The sequence below is a fragment of the Alternaria ventricosa genome (genome assembly GCF_023758065.1).
Source record: "Alternaria ventricosa strain BMP 2768 chromosome Unknown scaffold_7, whole genome shotgun sequence".
In the NCBI taxonomy this organism is placed as follows: Eukaryota; Fungi; Ascomycota; class Dothideomycetes; order Pleosporales; family Pleosporaceae; genus Alternaria; species Alternaria ventricosa.
Window position 1 is genome coordinate 1,083,382 of NW_026055687.1, and position 16,197 is coordinate 1,099,578.

Consider the following 16,197-nt stretch of genomic DNA (forward strand, 5'->3'; position numbering starts at 1 on the left):
CGCTGACAGCTGCACGCTGAAACAAGACGCTTTCCGGGTTTTCGGTCGTCAGAGACTGGACATGCGGACGAGTATCACGACGATCCCGCGATAAAAGACGGCAGAGCAGGACAAAATGCGCGTTCGGGGAGACGTCTGGGCCTTGGTATGCGCCAGTCCGGGGTGCGACGCCATGATGCGCGCGCCCTCCCGGTAATGATGTGCGCGCCGGCTTGGATGCGTCGTGACATTCGGCGACGTAGCATGGAAACTCTTCTTCCCGTCCCGCGGACCCTCGATTGCTGTGCATCATTGCTGTAGCGAGCGCTATTGCCCAGCGCATTAGCTTCTTCGTGGCAGTTCGTGCGAAGAGCTACCCATCGTGGCGCAGGCAGCATCTTGGCATCGACCCCCAGCGCTACTGAAGAGAAACACACATCTCACAGGTATCTAGATGATGCCCAACCGGCTTGTGTAGGTGCATTGCGCCCAAGCAGCTTCGACGCTCCATGGCATGCTGACTGGCTGCACCTTCACTCGTCTAATCTTGTAGAGTTTTGCGAACAAGCTCAAGACCCAGAATAGATCCCTGTCCGTCTCGGCAATCTTTGCACTGTCATAGCACCTGCCACCCTGGAACACCTGCCGACGCCTCCACACGCACTTCTAAGCTGAGAAGAAACGAATCCTCCTTTCCCATACCAGTCAACATGGCTGTTTCGTACTTCTGCTGCAGCAATCGATCAGAACTCAGCTCCCTAATACCAAGCTTCGTCTAAAAGGGAACGCCCAGCAGGCAGCCGTTTCAAGCGCGCATGTACCTGTCGTTCGCGTTGTATACCCGACAATCAACCGCTCATCACTGGCCCCACCATCGCTTCTCGACGATCGTCTCTCGTGCCGGCCTGCCCGAAACTAACACCTCAGCTTGCCCATGGCCCTAGAGCGCCAAACCGCCACGCTCCCACCAGCACAGCCCACTGCCATTCTCCGCGGCCATGCCTCGCACATCCACGCAACTTTGTTTGTTCGTCAGAACAGTCGTTTGTTGACGGGCGACGCAGATGGCTGGGTCGTCCTCTGGAATGTTCAGACCAAGCGACCGACTGCTGTCTGGCCAGCACACGATGGCCCCATCCTAGGATTCGCCCAATGGGGAGATGCAAAGATCATAACGTGCGTGTCACTGTAGCAAACCACCAGTCACCTGGAGACTAGCCCACGTCTGCCTGTCGAGCTCTACTAACATCAGACCGCGAACACAGACATGGACGAGACAACAGAATAAGAGTCTGGCGACTTGCACTCGAAGACGAGACAGAGGAACTTTCATCAACATTGCCTGAAGATGGGAACCGAGAGCATACGCCCAAACCGTGGCTTCTTCATTCGCTTCCCGTCAACACTCTCAATTTCTGCACTTTCTCCATGGGTTATCAGCATCCTCCTCCCTCCATCGCAGAGCATGATTCCATCTTTGTGGCAGTGCCGTCAACAGACGACAAGGTCATCGACGTGTACAGCTTCCCTGGTGAGCTACTCAAGGTCAGGATCCCACAGATACGAACCGTCGAAACAGGCATGGTCATGGCCGTGAAATTTGTTCGTAATAGAGCCACGCAGAGACTTCTCCTGCTCGCAGGGTACGAAGGCGGGATTACTGCAGCGTTCAAGCTGGCTGAAGAACACCCCGACACGAGCGTAGAGACCGCCCAGCTTGTATACCTTAGTCAACCCCATTCTCAGCCAATTCTGTCGTTGGACGCTTCGCCAGAGGGCGACTTCTATTACACGTCCTCGGCAGATGCTATAATAGCCAAGCATCAGATACCCGAGTTGCCATCCATTCCGGGCAAAGAAGACCATGACCCAGATGTGTCTTCGGGTCTGTTCACAAAGCAAACTGTTCAAGAGTCGAGCTCTAGGACATCGAAACCCAGCGGTCTATCTTCATTGCTTTCGTCCGCGACGCCACTACCGAAGTTCAAGCCTGCTCCGCCAGCGCAAAAAGTGGTAGCTTTACAACAGCCGTTTAAAGTAATAGACACCAAACACGCAGGTCAACAGTCACTCCGAGTTCGCTCCGATGGCAGGCTTCTGATTACCGGTGGTTGGGACTCACGGATCCGCATATACAGCACCAAGACGCTCAAGGAAGTTGCCGTGCTCAAGTGGCACAAGGAAGGAGTCTACTCCACTGCATTCGGTGAGATTCTTTCACAAGATGAGATAGGATGCGGAGATGGGGCTATCAACAAGCGGCAAAGAGACCGTGAGGAGCAGTCGAAGCTTAAACACTGGGTCGCTGCAGGAGCTAAGGACGGGAAAGTCAGTTTGTGGGAAGTGTTTTGAGGTGCTGTCTGGCCTTGTTGTGGGATGTGGAGTACGCCGACTGTCCCATGATGACGCATGTATATAAAAAGATGTATTGTAGTATAAATTTGCACGCTGATAGCAATCTACCAAGCAATTGTCAGAGTCGGTGGTGCTGATGGACAACGAATCGGAGGTGATGCTGCGCCGGCGTGGCTTCTCCACAAGAAGCCGAGGCATAGCGACCGGGGAAGTGGGCCTGCGATCTCACCGTCCATCGTCGCGACGCTTCATGCCTGCTTCACCATGTCGTAATACCAGTGCCCACGTGGATTGACACGAGAATAAAACATCCGACAAAATCGACCTCCCCAAATCGCTTCTCGAACGCGTCCTCCCCATGCGACACGCGCTTTCCGCCTCACCCCTTGCATAAGGAAACGCTCCTTGCATATCCCACAGCCACATTCCAATCAGCATGGCCTCCTCAGATGAGGACCAGAAGTCCTCCACCGCGCGCCCCTCGAGCCCCGAACAAGCCCCCGATCTCAGCATCACGGCCGACGACAATGTCTACCTGCACGCAGCTGGCTACAACGAATCGCCCGACCGCGGCCTCATACACAGCTTCGCGCGCTTTCGATCCTCGCCGCTCGACTTCATTCGCGAAGTGTCGCTACACTTTTCAGGGACAGGATGGCGGTCTTTCGACGATCACATTGGGCAGCCGGAGTTCTACCCGGGCTTCAGCGAGGATATGAAGGCGAGGGTGTTGAGCAACCCAATGCTCGTCGCTAAAGTGCGAGAGCTGGCGGACAAGAGGGTAGAGGTCGAGGCGAAAGAAGGGCTACTGGGTGAGGATGCGATGCATGGGGTTGGTGTCGGTGAGAAAGACAAAAAGGCAAAGAGGAGGGTGCAGATTGAGGAGTCGCTTATGCAGGTCAGCGAAGGCTGGACTGATTCCATGATCTGCAAGATGGAAAGCAAGGGCTTCATAAGAGGTGCATACTATTTCGCTACACAACTCTTGACAAGAGCATACCACCAGGGCGTCCACGTCTCGAGCGAGGAAGTGCTACGCCTGCGCGCTGTCGCCGAGAAGGCAGCAAAAGACAAGCACTCCATCATCTTCCTTCCGTGCCACCGCTCGCACGTGGACTACGTCTCGCTACAAATCATCTGCTACCGGCTCGGGCTTGCTTTGCCCACAGTCGTGGCTGGAGATAACCTGAACTTTCCAGTCGTCGGGTCCTTCCTACAACATGCCGGCGCTATGTGGATACGAAGGAGCTTCGGGGACGATCAGCTGTACATTACACTTGTACAATCTTACATCGATACCCTGTTGCAATGTGGATACAATTTGGAGTGCTTCGTAGAAGGAGGGAGGAGTCGTACCGGCAAGCTTCTGCCGCCCAAGTTCGGAATACTGAGTTACATGCTCGACAGTATCGCGAGCGGCAGGGTTGAGGATGCAATCATTTGCCCAGTATCGACGCAGTACGACAAGGTCATCGAGGTTGAGTGAGTCTTCCAATCAGCTTCATAATAGAGCAAACACTAACATGTCGCAGCTCATACATCAGCGAACTCCTCGGTCAACCAAAACCCAAAGAGAATCTCATGGACTTCCTGTCCGCTTCCAGCGTCCTCTCTCTTAAACTCGGCCGCGTAGATGTCCGTTTCCACGAGCCGTGGTCACTCAAATCCTTCATCACTCAGCAACGCGAACGCTTCTCTAAACTTCCTCAGCAACTCGACACTAAAGAAGACCGACTCCGCCTTCTCCGCACACTGGGTTACAAAGTCTTGTCAGAGATCAACGACGTCTCAGTCGTGATGCCAACCGCTCTCGTTGGTACCGTCTTACTAACATTAAGAGGCCGTGGTGTAGGCAAATCAGAACTCATCCGCCGAGTCGAATGGCTCAGCGACCGGGTCAGAGCCCAAGGTGGCCGCGTAGCACACTTTGGCAATCTCCCCACTGGCGTTGTCGTCGACCGCGCTTTAGAAGTTCTAGGACCCGGACTTGTTGGTCTAGTCCCCGGATTACCAGAAGACACATTCTACGCCGTGGATAGGTTCCAACTCTCCTTCTACAGAAACATGACCATTCATCTCTTCATCTTACAAAGTCTGGTCAGCGCAGCACTATACACACATGTAAAGCAGGGTGGTGGCCCGGAGTATCAACGCATGTCTTACGGCGATCTACGTGCGCAGGTGCACTTCCTCTCGCAACTCTTCCGCGGAGAGTTCATCTTCCCCACCGAAGGTTTAGATAATAACCTCGCCAAAACACTCGAGGGACTAGAAAAAGACGGTGTCATCACCATGTCACGATCAAAAACCGAGCTCGGCGAAGAAACCGTGGATTTCATCGAACTATCACCTGCTGAACGGACCCAAGGACGCGAAAACTACGACTTCTACTGTTTCCTCATCTGGCCCTTCATCGAAGCTGCATGGCTCGGTGCTATCAGTCTGATGATGCTCACCCCTCCCCTCACATCACCCACTACTACCACCACATCTCCGTCCTCATGGCTCGACCTCAAGAAAGTCCAAGACCGCGCACAAGTCCTCGGCAAGACTCTCTACCACCAAGGCGACCTTTCCTACTTCGAGGCTGTCAACAAGGAAACACTGAAGAACGCGTACACACGCTTCCAAGAAGAAGGCATGATACTCGTTACCAAGTCGAAAGACAAAACGCCCGCTACTATCAGACTAGCAGAGGAGTGGACTCCGCAAAGAGGCTCGAACGGTGGCATCATCGCCGATGGCCCGTTATGGCGCTTCGCTGAGCGGATTAGTGCTTCGCGAAGAGAAGGCAAGAATCGGCGTGATGGAGCGACAGTTCAGACTAGGGTTTTGGCCCTGGCGGATCTGGTTGGTGAGAAACTTTGGGAGGATGCAGTGTTTGATAGAAAGGAGTTGGATGGTGATGAGGTGGGTGCTGTTGAAGGGAAGGCAAAGAGCATGCGCAAGAGAGGGAACATGGCGCGGCTTTAGTTTGCTTGTTGTGTGAGATATCATGTACTTTAGCTTTGGGAGATATACCATTTGATTATTGGTTTCATTTCATGGGTATAAGACCTCTGTTTCTGCTCACGATGTTCTTCTCGATCGTTGAGACTGTCGATCAAGGAGATGGAGCATGGACCGTGATATAAGTCGCAAAGTTCTATACGTCCAACACATCGCTAACAGTGGTCATATGTGAACACAAGGACACATGGTCCTAGTGTACAATGCGTAAACGGACAACAGAATGCCTATCCATTCTTCGCGATACTTGGCCGTTTTTGCTAGACATCCGTGAGTTATCATGGAGACCTTATACATGCCTCACTTTCCTATGTTGTGGTGTATGTGGCGGCCAAAAGTCGGCAGGTCACCCAATTTACTCCAATGGGTGACGCACGGCTACTCTTTCACCTCGACGTGATTTGGAGTCTACGTCACCTAAGATCAGGTTGTTGCCTAATTTTTATAAAAGGCTGTCTCGCTTATTCTCTTCCAGTGCTATCTTCTTACTTCTTCCTCTAGCCGCACTGACGCCTGTTGAAGCGCATATTCTTCCACCAGGGCAAAAGACACACTTCGCCATACGGGTAGGCCGTGCCTGCTCTTCCTCTCATTCGACAAGATACTGACAACAATCGCAGCCGAAAAAAAAAATGCCTCTTTGCGCACGTTATGACAGAAAGCAGCTGCTCGACATGCTTGATGAGGAACACCCCGGTATCATCGCTCAACTGCCCTCACCCGAGAGTTTTGTGTTTCAGCGGGGCCCGCATAACGAACATATGCTGAGCATAGGCTCCCACGACACAAAAAACGGCATATATGGCATTTTCGTTACACAGAAGAGTTCGGTGAAGCCCAGACTACACTACAAACACTCGAATGGAGTGGACGCAGGCCTCACTGCCGGTCAGCGATTCCAAGGAAACCAGTTCTTTGGAAAAATGACAGTGAGCGGTCAGTTGCGCCCCTATACCCACGAAATTAAAGCAATGATTGCTTTCGTCTTCTTATACTGCGGTAAACAACCTGAATTCTTCGACTTTGCCCACGGTGGCGCCACAAAACTCCTCGTGAAAGACCTCACATTCGTCACTGGCAATCAGTCTGAGTTTACTATTTACGAGTCCGACGGTGTTTCCAAGATGCGTGTGAAGAGGGTCCTGGACATCGCCGGTTCTCAGGAAGACGAATTCTCCAACCAAGGTTGCGAAGACGAGAACGCAGACTACACAGAGGTCTCGGACATAGACGCCGTCGAGGATTCCGCAGACAAAGAGTACGACCAGTCCAGTGAGCATCTAGACAACAAGACTTCCGAAGTGCTCGGCCAGCTTCCAAAGTTGAGCTTTGGTATGCAACTGCGTCTTAACCTGAAGATGCCCGTAGCAAGAAAGGTTGTAAAGTTGAAGGTCCGTCGACAGACTCTCCACAAACTGTCAGACAAAACACTTGCAACCTCTAAGACATACAAGGAGCGAAAGCTTCGTGGCGAGTACGACGGGACCTTGTCAGCAGGGAAGGGGCTCAAACTTCGACTTTCCCGACCGTTATCGAGCCACATGCAAGACCTTATTCATGGCTTCTTGGCTACATAGATACCAGTAAGCTCATACTGCATTTTGACATGTCGACAGCACACTAACGAATTCCTCAGGCCACCTCGTTCAAGGATACAACTTAACACTCTGGAGTCTACCTTGACGCCAGATCTTCCGTTTTGCTTGTTTTGCTTGTCTGCAGACCTGTTCGGCTTTTTTCCTTGTCGGTGGTGAGGCGGCCATTATGGTTGTCGGTGGGGTAAGAACAGCCTGTATTATGATGCGCGTTGAGCGGGGTCTAGAATGAATATGAACGCTCGAGGGGGATGATGTATGGGCACGACCCAGAGAGAATGAAGTCTCCCCAATGAATCTCAGCACCTTTCAGATTTTCAGGGCTCTGTTGCTTTGGTCCCGCATTTCTGTGTCAAGACCTTATAAAGTTTTCATGTAGTGACTGCAACTCAATGACAGTCGCTTGGAAAACATACCAGAGATTCAGCCTTCGGGATATGAAGGTAGTTGCTATACCGTCTCCTGTTCGCGACTTCCAGACACGCGACGAGTGACATCACGGAGGCACGCGTTCCGCGCTACGCCAAAAATAGGAAAATGCTTGCTTAGCACGTTGCGCTTCCAGCGGGATGATGCGCCCCGCCATCTCAATTCCACGCAAGCAGGATAGTGCAAAACGCCCGCCCGGCAACCATGATGAACTCCGACGAAGTGCTGGATCTATATGACATCGCGGTCTTACTCAATTACGAACGCAACACCACGGAACCTCGGCTCCGACACACGAAGTTGAGAGAAGTCGCTTTCCCGGGTACACAATCGAAGACGGTCGCACTCAGCAGTCCAATTGACCAAGGCTGGAATAACAACGCGTCTACGTGGATCGTATTGGATCAGCAGCAGACCAGTGATCCAGATGCCCCGGACCTGCCCACGGAATTCCTGCCCGCGAACAAACGCCAGGATAGCGCACTCTCCAATGAGCAACTAGAGACGTTGTTCCATCAAGCACGCAACCACGATGGCTGCTACCAGGCGATCAGTCTGCTTCAGATCTTCTTTGCATTGTTCTCGGAAGACACAAAGTTGAGAGTGCGGCATGCGCCCAATGGTAAGCAGCCAGGCATGTCTTATACGACAACAGTCAGTAGACGTGTCATTGTCGAAGAGTCATTCCGTGACCCAAAGTTCACCACTGCTATCTGCGTACTCCCACAGGGCGCCATGTTTGTCAGTGGGCACCAGCCACAACTTCTACATGCCGTCGTAGGTTTCTCTCCGCTCGATAGCGACACGGTTCAATCCTTCTTCGATCTTTCGTCCATGCAGTTCGGCGATATAGGACGCGGCCCTGGACCAAAGGGAAAGCAACTGTTTGCTCTGGACACCCCAGAGGAATTCGCGTTGCGTTTCAGCATGTTGGCTAAGGGTACAGATCCTAGCAAGAGCAACCGCACTCTGGCAATCAGTGGTACACCTGTGGACGATTGGCTTTGGGAAGTGGCGATGAGGACGAAAAAGAGATGGATGAATAGAGCGACAGAGAAATGGTGTGGTCACTGCGGAGCACCAGGCGCGAAATCTAAGTGTGCTGGATGCGGCGAGGCGTACTATTGCGGCAAGGACCATCAGAAGTTGGCTTGGGGATTTCACAAAGGATATTGCGGGAAGCCTTGATGGGAGTTCTGACGAACGCAGAACCCGCAAAATAATGGATGTCTCGTGAACGTTTTAAATTTTGGTGGGTTATCTAACAGGGGGTATAATTCATCCACACTAGAGTTGTACCTAGAGTTGTACTGCACTTCAAATGCACATTCATCTCTCCATCCACTGTGTGGCATGCAGTATCAGACTATGCAAGACAGCACAAAGACATTAACCGCTGTCCAGGACAATAGCCACATTATCCAAGACCGAATGCGATATTACTGTACTCACATCCTCCCACTCGGCAACTCATTAATGGTGGCTGGAACTGGCGACGGCATAGCCGGGGAGTACTGCGGCACAGGGCTCACTGGTCCGTCCGAATAGTGCGGGTTCGCCTGCACAGGATTCACAGCACCTGGTATTTTCTCCGGCATCGCATAGCCACCCTGTTGCGCAGCATACGCAGACTGAGCATTGGGGTCATAGAAGTGTTGTGCTGGTTGCTGTGCGTTCGGGTCGTACTGACCGTAGTGCTGTTGGTGTTGAGGAGGTGGAGAAGGCATTTGTTGCATGTGTTGCTGAGGGACGGGCTTCTGCTCGTGGTAGTATTGAACACCGGCTGGTGGGGCTTGGGGTGCGGTTGGTGGCTGTAGCATGTTGTTGTTGACGGTGGTGTTGTTCTGTTGCTTCTTCTTGCGGCGAAGAAGGAAGAAGACTCCGAGGACTACAGCGGCTAGAAGAGCGACGCCGCCGATTACTCCACCGGCGATTGCGCCTACTGGGGTTGACTTCTTGGATTTGTTGGAGTTGTTGGAATCGTTGGAATCGTTGGAATCTTCGTTACCGGAGGAAGGTGTAAGGTCAAGTGGTGCATCTGAGGGCCGACTGGAAGCGGTACGTGAGAGCGGAGTGAAGGACAGAGAGATCGGGGCATTTGAAGATGAGCCAGTATTAGGGGAGGTTGATGTATCTTGCAAGTGGGTCGTCAGTCAATGCTTCATCAAGGTTAGAGAGAGGCTGCATACCGTCGTCAGGGGTGGTCACCAAGATCTTTCCTCCCGTTTCCGTCTTAGCATCGCACCAGTAGTTGGTCAATGGTGAAGGGTCATTGATATCTGTTGCCAGCTCCCAGTAGCTGCAAGTCAAATTTGAGCCTCCACTGCGATGTCATGTCAGTATACGACATCCAGGCGAATAGGAGCCAGAACGTACCAGAAAGCTGATGTGGTCGGGAACACAACGTAATCGCTCTCACAAGAAAAGAACTCGCAAAGAGATTCTGGCGCACAGATCTGATAGAGGCTACCTGATGTTGCCATGACATGACCCTCGTTATTTGCAGTGATGGTATCATCTGAGACTTCTTAGCACTAGTCGAGCAGCAATGTAGGTAATCAATCTTACAAAGTGTACGCGAGCCATACATGCCCGTGGAAATATATCCAAGGGTAGTAACATCCCTAGCAGCCAGTACTACAGCTGTTGCCGCAGGGGCGGGCGTGACAGCAGGCGTCGGTGCCCGTATCATGGCGGTGCTCCCATACTTTGCGGAAACGACAACGACCAGCAACGATGAAAGCTTGGTATATGCCATGGCGTCCCAGACCTGAGGAAGTACAGAACGAGGAATAGAAACCGCCCTTACGGAAAGAGCAGGGCCCTACAAGCTAAGTACTCATATGCTGGGCTACGTACAAAGCGAAGGCTGTTGTGCCGTAAGGCGTGCAGCGACCCGCTGGGGCTTGCCGGCTGCGGCTACACATACGAGGAGAGCGTATTGAAGGCTGATCAGCTGAGATTTCGTGCATTTGGGTTTTGTGAAAGCGTTCGGTTGGACGTGTTTGTTGTACAGGCAGAATTGCCGCAATACTTGCACCACACCCACGCTTTTCCTGCTCATTCTCTCCATTACTGCATCATTTCAAGCACAGTTGTTCAGAATTTCCACAAGATGTTCGTCTTGACGCTAGACGCAATGGTGACCGCTGCAGGGACAACGGGTGTGTAACTAGCATGGGGTAGCGAGCTGAAGAAGAAAGAAACAATCCGCCTCGCTTGTGTAGCGCCGCGATAGGTTGTAAACAGGCCGCTTGCAGCCATCATGACCGTGCGCTTTACCTTTTTAATATGAACACCAGGCACGTCGAATGTCTTGGTCGCCAGATGGTCTCACCGGTAAGCCATGTGTTGTACGGGACGGCAGAGTCTCATGTAGATCCCCATCGTGGCCGTGAACTGCCGAGGTAGGGTTTGAGGCGCAATAATTAACAAGCCTTCTCATGCCCTCAAATGACAGCTGCAAGTAATGAGCTTGTGCACGATCGTATCGTTGGGAGTCTTTTGGTGCGAATCGAGGCCCGTAAGGTTTGGTTGCCTACATGGCTTTGGAGAACAGGTGCTAGTCGGTCCGAAAGCTCTACACGATGCGTCACATTTGGCCCCCAAACCTTTAATGAGTCAGTGCCGCGGCAGGCAGATCTCGGTTGAAGGTTTTTAGGGTGGCTTAGAACAGGATATGGATAACAGAGGAGCATCTTGAACGTGGGCTTGGGGCCTTCATTACGCTGTCGTTATCTTTTCGGTCGGGTCTATCTCCCCTCGACGGTAGGACATCTAATGTCCATGACCGTCGTCACCACCTCCACCTTGCTCCTCAGGATCCAGCTTGATCAGGGTATCGATACGCATTATGGCAACACACGCCTCCACTGCTGACTTCAACTGCTTGACCTTGCTCATGCTGGGTTCCAGTACACCGGCCTTTAGGCAGTCGTGCACCTTACCGTTTGACAGGTCCAGACCGTAGTTCTTGTAGTTCTTCGATTTGGCCAGCTGCTTTGCGTCTTGCGACGAAGGGTCTGAAGGGTTCACTGTACGCTGTGAAAGAGCGTGCCGTGATCGGAGGTTGGCGACGAGCTCGGTGGCATCCTTGGCCGCGTTGATGGCAAGTGTCTTAGGAATAGCAAGCAGAGACTGCGCAAAAGCAGCAATCGCCAACTGTTCCCGAGAGCCCTAGGTGGATCGTTAGTCAGGTAGATAAACATGCAAGGATTGGAGTGACTTACCACTGACGTCGCCCACTCTTCCAGGTAGATGTGCAACGCAGTCTCAACGGCACCTCCACCAGGGACGATGCGGCCACTCTCCAGAGTTCGCTTCACGGCTGATAATGAGTCGTGTACTGATCGCTCCATCTCGTCCAGGGCGTAGTCGTTCGCACCTCGCAGGATGATGGATGCGGAGGAGAAGGCTTTGGTGCCCTTGACCAAAATGCACTCGTCGTCGGAGATGCGCTCTTGCGAAACCTCCTCAGCGTGGCCAAGGTTTGCCGCCTCGAACTTCTCATCACCGTTCAGATCGGAAAGTGTGCTGACCAGGGTTGCTCCGGTCGCCTTTGCTATCCTTCGCAGATCCTCCTTCTTACACCTTCGCACAGCCATGGCACCCTTCTCAACGAAGTGCTTCAGACAGAGGTCATCGATACCCTTTGTAGTCATGATGACGTTGGCGCCAGCCTTCAAGATCATCTCAATGCGCTCGGTGACAATGCCAGCTTCGCGCTCTCGGATCTTCTCTAGCTGCTCTGGGTCGTCGATGGTGATGTGAACACCCAACTTCATGCGCTCCTTCTGCAAGTTGATGTCCAAGCAGGCGATCTTGGCGTCGGTGATGCGCGTCTTCATGGCTTGCGAGGCGACCGTGCAGTTGAGAGCGTAGCCCTTGACCAGTATCGACTGAGTCGCGCTTTGACCGTGTGCCTTGAGGATGTTGACAGCCTTTACAGGGTATTTGACCTCGCCCTTGTTGTTTGTCATCTTGACAGCAGTCATACCGTCTACCACCATGTTGGCGAAGAAGTCGGAGTCGGAGCCGATAATCTTGCTGGACATGGACGTCTTCGCGATGTTGACTAGCGAGTCCCGACCGAGCGCGTCGACCTTGGTGCTGATGTTCTCGTTCATGTACTTGACCGCCTCCCTCAGCGCCAGCCTGTAGCCTGTGATGATGGTAGTGGGGTGGATCTTGTTCTTCATGAGCTCGTTTGCTCTCCGCAGCAGCTCGGCCGCTATTATGACGACGGAAGTTGTGCCATCTCCGACTTCCTTGTCTTGTTGTTGGGCCAGGTCGACGAGGATTTTGCCTGCGGGGTGCTCGATATCCAGCAGACTGAGGATGGTAGCGCCGTCGTTGGTCACGGTCACGTCACCGATGTCGTCGACCATCATCTTGTCAAGACCCGAGGGCCCAAAGGACGACTTGACGACATTCGAGATCGCTTGGGTCGCAAGGACGTTTTGGTCGCGAATGTCCTGGCCGCTGATTTTCTGGCCGCCGAGGACTGCACACGTTAGCTTTTTGCAGCCGTGTTGTTAGCTTTCGCGGCTTACACAGAGTTCCTCCGCTACGTGACTGCTCGAAGATTCCTGCCATTGTGTCGGGTGATAGCTGTTCTGCTTCGTTGTTGCTGCCTCTACGCGGTCCAGAAAATCTCCAGCAACGCCCGCCCGCGTCGGCGACGGCGAATGGTAGCTCCGCCCGTCAATCGCGCTAGTCTGGACCCCTGCGCCGATGACTCGGCCCTCCACACATTTGGCTGTCGACTCACACGAGACTGCAACGAGCCGACTCTGTCTTAGCTCTACGTGACTCTAAAGTGCTCTCGCCTTATATTGTTCGGGTTACCCACCGTTTTTCCAACTTTCCATAACTCAATTGCACGTAAGTATTCCCAAGTCGCGTCTTGATACCCCGCCTGCCCCACCAACTCTCCCTATTTACACATGGGTTTGGCTAGAATATCTATACAATCGCGATTCTGCTGCCTTTGCAACGATTAGTACTCGTCAAGATATCTTTTGCGAGACGCTGACAGCTTTGTCCAGCACCTTCCCAACATGGCTGAAGCCACAGCTGCCGATGGCAAGATGAAGGATCTTTCCATCTCTGAGACCAAGAAGAGCAAGAAGGATGGTAACCCTCAGAAAGCCGCGAAGAAGCCTCAGCAGCAGAAGAAGAAGGTAAATCTATGCGACAATACCAAACACCCGACACCATGCGCGATACTAATCAAGCCACAGATCGAAGGTTCAGCCCTGATTGGTATCGATGTCGCAAAGGAGGTCGACCTGGGAGACTGGTACCAACAGGTCATTACAAAGGGACAGATGATCTCCTACTACGACGTAGCCGGATGCTATATCCTCGAGCCCTCCTCGTACGCCATCTGGGAGAACATCAAGTCGTGGTTCGACAGCCAGATCAAGACTCTGAAAGTCCGAAACGCATACTTCCCTATTTTCATCAGCGCGGATAACTTGGAGCGAGAGAAGGAGCATGTGGAAGGTTTCGCCGCCGAGGTTGCGTGGGTCACCAAGGGCGGAAAATCTGACCTGGAGAAGCCCGTCGCTGTGCGCCCTACTTCCGAAACAGCCATGTACCCCTACTTCGCGCGCAAGATCCAGTCGCATCGCGATCTTCCCCTGAAGCTGAACCAGTGGAACAACGTCGTCCGGTGGGAGTTCAAGCGTTAGTACTGAGCTATTTTTTTCTTCGGCAGTGTCTAATCTTTGTCCAGATCCCATGCCCTTCATCCGATCGCGCGAGTTCCTCTGGCAAGAAGGCCACACCGCACATCTTACCCAGAAAGAAGCGAGCGATGAGGTTCTCCAGATCTTGGACTGGTACTCTGATGTATACCAGAAGCTACTTGCCGTTCCCGTCGTGAAGGGAACGAAGACTGTCAATGAAAAGTTCCCTGGAGCCGACTACACTACCACCGTCGAAGGTTTCATTCCCGCTACTGGTCGCGGTATTCAGGCTGCAACATCCCATGCTCTCGGTCAACATTTTTCAAAGATGTTCAACATCACAGTCGAGGACCCCACCGCCAAGGAAGCTGGAAAGTCGGAACACGTCCACGTGTGGCAGAACTCATGGGGTCTGACTACACGTTCGATTGGTGTCATGATCCTGACTCACGGAGACAACCGAGGTCTGGTCATTCCTCCCAGAGTCGCTGAGATCCAAGTTGTTGTCATTCCAGTGGGAGTCACCGCCAAGTAAGTTTATCACTGATGACTCATTTATGTCAATGCTAACGAAGTCAGGATGTCTGCCGAAGCTAAGGAAGACCTCTACAGCAAGGTCAAGAAGATTCATGACGATCTTACTGAGGCTGGTGTCCGCGTTGAGACCGACTACCGTGAGGGCTACTCTCCCGGCTGGAAGTTCAATGACTGGGAGTTGAAGGGTATTCCTCTGCGAATCGAATTCGGCCCCAAGGACGCTGAGAAGGGTGTTGTGACCACATCTCGTCGCGACATCGATGACAAGGACGCCGCGCGTGGTACCATCAACGTCGACAGCATCGCACAAGAAGTCCCCAAGCTACTCGAGCAGATCCAGGAAGACATGTTCAACAAGGCTGACAAGGCATACCGGGACCACCGCATTCAGCTTACCAACTGGGATGACTTTGTCCCCACCCTGAACGGCAAGAACGTTGTCCTGGTTCCCCACTGTGAGGGCGACAAGTGCGAAGATGAGGTAAAGGCGAAGAGCGCACGGACTGCGTTGGGCGACGGCGTTGCGGAAGACAAGCAGGCTCCTGCCATGGGTGCAAAGAGTTTGTGCATTCCCTTCGAGCAGCCCGAGGGTATTGAGCCTGGCAAGACCAAGTGCATTAACCCCGACTGTCAGACTCCCGCCAAGCAGTGGATCTTGTTCGGACGGAGTTACTAGTGCATTGCCAACTGATGAAGTGTATTTATTGTTCGAGCATTCGGTGGCATGGAGTTTGATGGGCGCGGTGTTTGCGGCATGGAGAAGCGGTTGTCGTTACACTGGTCATTCATGATTTTGCAATGTTGATAAAGCCTTTAGCATAGAACTCAAAGTTCTGCCCTGCCCTGCCCTGCTCTGCTCTGCCCTGTCCTGCCAAGTCGTGTCTTTCTGAGTGTACATTGTTTTTTTTATATCGACAAACGCGCAGGTAGGCAAACGGATGCTAGTACATGAATAAGCTAGACCAACGCTCACATATCGCTTGTGAATGATTGAACCGCCACTTTACCAGCCCTTTGCGACACATCACCGCCTCCGATTTTGTGGTAACTCACCTCCACGCTGCCGCTCCGATCTTCATCTGCCCCCTCCTTCCAGCTTCTGATCTTGAGTCACCTACCAACTCATACACCAAAAGCCCCCAATCATATTAACAGAACGTCAACATTTACCCAAAATGTGTCACAAACTACTCCAAGTCTATGCTTGCGGACACAACAAAACGATCTGCACAACGCCGTGTCCCCATGCTATCGCCACAGGCCGCCGTATCCCCAGCAATCGTGGAAATGCACCGGATCTGTCGCGCTCAAGTTCCGTTGTGTCTGCTATGGCGCCTTCGTCACCTGTTCCACCAGCGCGGAGAACTGATATCCAAGATCTGCCGTCACAGCGTGGTCGCGAACCACAGGCTCATCCTTTTCCGCTGAGAGCGGCGGTGCTGGGCAGTCAAGCACAACAGCAGCAGGGTGGAAGCAATGCTCCAGCGTTCCGCTTCATGGCGCCAGGTACAGGACCAGAGGCGGCGGGTGCGGGATCGGGTTATATGCAGAGCCATCCTACTTCCCCGGTGTCAGTGTCTCCAACGTCCCCAACTCCGAGT

The 16,197-nt window shown here is 52.9% G+C and overlaps 7 protein-coding genes across 7 annotated transcripts; 5 read left to right on the forward strand and 2 right to left on the reverse strand.

Moving 5' to 3' along the window:
• Window positions 1-1,407: 1,407 nt before the first annotated feature.
• Window positions 1,408-2,331, forward strand: J4E93_005134 (uncharacterized protein; the record flags this gene model as incomplete). Its single annotated transcript, XM_049343057.1, has 1 exon — window positions 1,408-2,331. The coding sequence occupies one exon, from the start codon at window positions 1,408-1,410 to the stop codon at window positions 2,329-2,331; it is 924 nt and encodes a 307-aa protein (XP_049200057.1).
• Window positions 2,332-2,770: 439 nt separating this feature from the next.
• On the forward strand, window positions 2,771-5,307 carry J4E93_005135 (uncharacterized protein; the record flags this gene model as incomplete). The annotated part of the gene is made up of 2 exons (XM_049343058.1): window positions 2,771-3,816; window positions 3,867-5,307. The coding sequence occupies 2 exons, from the start codon at window positions 2,771-2,773 to the stop codon at window positions 5,305-5,307; spliced, it is 2,487 nt and encodes an 828-aa protein (XP_049200058.1).
• A 710-nt stretch (window positions 5,308-6,017) lies between these two features.
• On the forward strand, window positions 6,018-6,920 carry J4E93_005136 (uncharacterized protein; the record flags this gene model as incomplete). Its single annotated transcript, XM_049343059.1, has 1 exon — window positions 6,018-6,920. One exon carries the CDS (start codon window positions 6,018-6,020, stop codon window positions 6,918-6,920), a length of 903 nt encoding a protein of 300 aa, XP_049200059.1.
• A 651-nt stretch (window positions 6,921-7,571) lies between these two features.
• On the forward strand, window positions 7,572-8,555 carry J4E93_005137 (uncharacterized protein; the record flags this gene model as incomplete). Its single annotated transcript, XM_049343060.1, has 1 exon — window positions 7,572-8,555. The coding sequence occupies one exon, from the start codon at window positions 7,572-7,574 to the stop codon at window positions 8,553-8,555; it is 984 nt and encodes a 327-aa protein (XP_049200060.1).
• A 260-nt stretch (window positions 8,556-8,815) lies between these two features.
• J4E93_005138 (uncharacterized protein) lies at window positions 8,816-9,717 on the reverse strand (the record flags this gene model as incomplete). The annotated part of the gene is made up of 2 exons (XM_049343061.1): window positions 8,816-9,416; window positions 9,713-9,717. The coding sequence occupies 2 exons, from the start codon at window positions 9,715-9,717 to the stop codon at window positions 8,816-8,818; spliced, it is 606 nt and encodes a 201-aa protein (XP_049200061.1).
• Window positions 9,718-11,144: 1,427 nt separating this feature from the next.
• On the reverse strand, window positions 11,145-12,962 carry CCT1 (T-complex protein 1 subunit alpha; the record flags this gene model as incomplete). The annotated part of the gene is made up of 3 exons (XM_049343062.1): window positions 11,145-11,543; window positions 11,597-12,870; window positions 12,920-12,962. The coding sequence occupies 3 exons, from the start codon at window positions 12,960-12,962 to the stop codon at window positions 11,145-11,147; spliced, it is 1,716 nt and encodes a 571-aa protein (XP_049200062.1).
• Window positions 12,963-13,426: 464 nt separating this feature from the next.
• On the forward strand, window positions 13,427-15,272 carry J4E93_005140 (uncharacterized protein; the record flags this gene model as incomplete). Its single annotated transcript, XM_049343063.1, has 4 exons — window positions 13,427-13,549; window positions 13,610-14,057; window positions 14,107-14,590; window positions 14,639-15,272. 4 exons carry the CDS (start codon window positions 13,427-13,429, stop codon window positions 15,270-15,272), a joined length of 1,689 nt encoding a protein of 562 aa, XP_049200063.1.
• Between the last annotated feature and the right edge of the window lie 925 nt (window positions 15,273-16,197).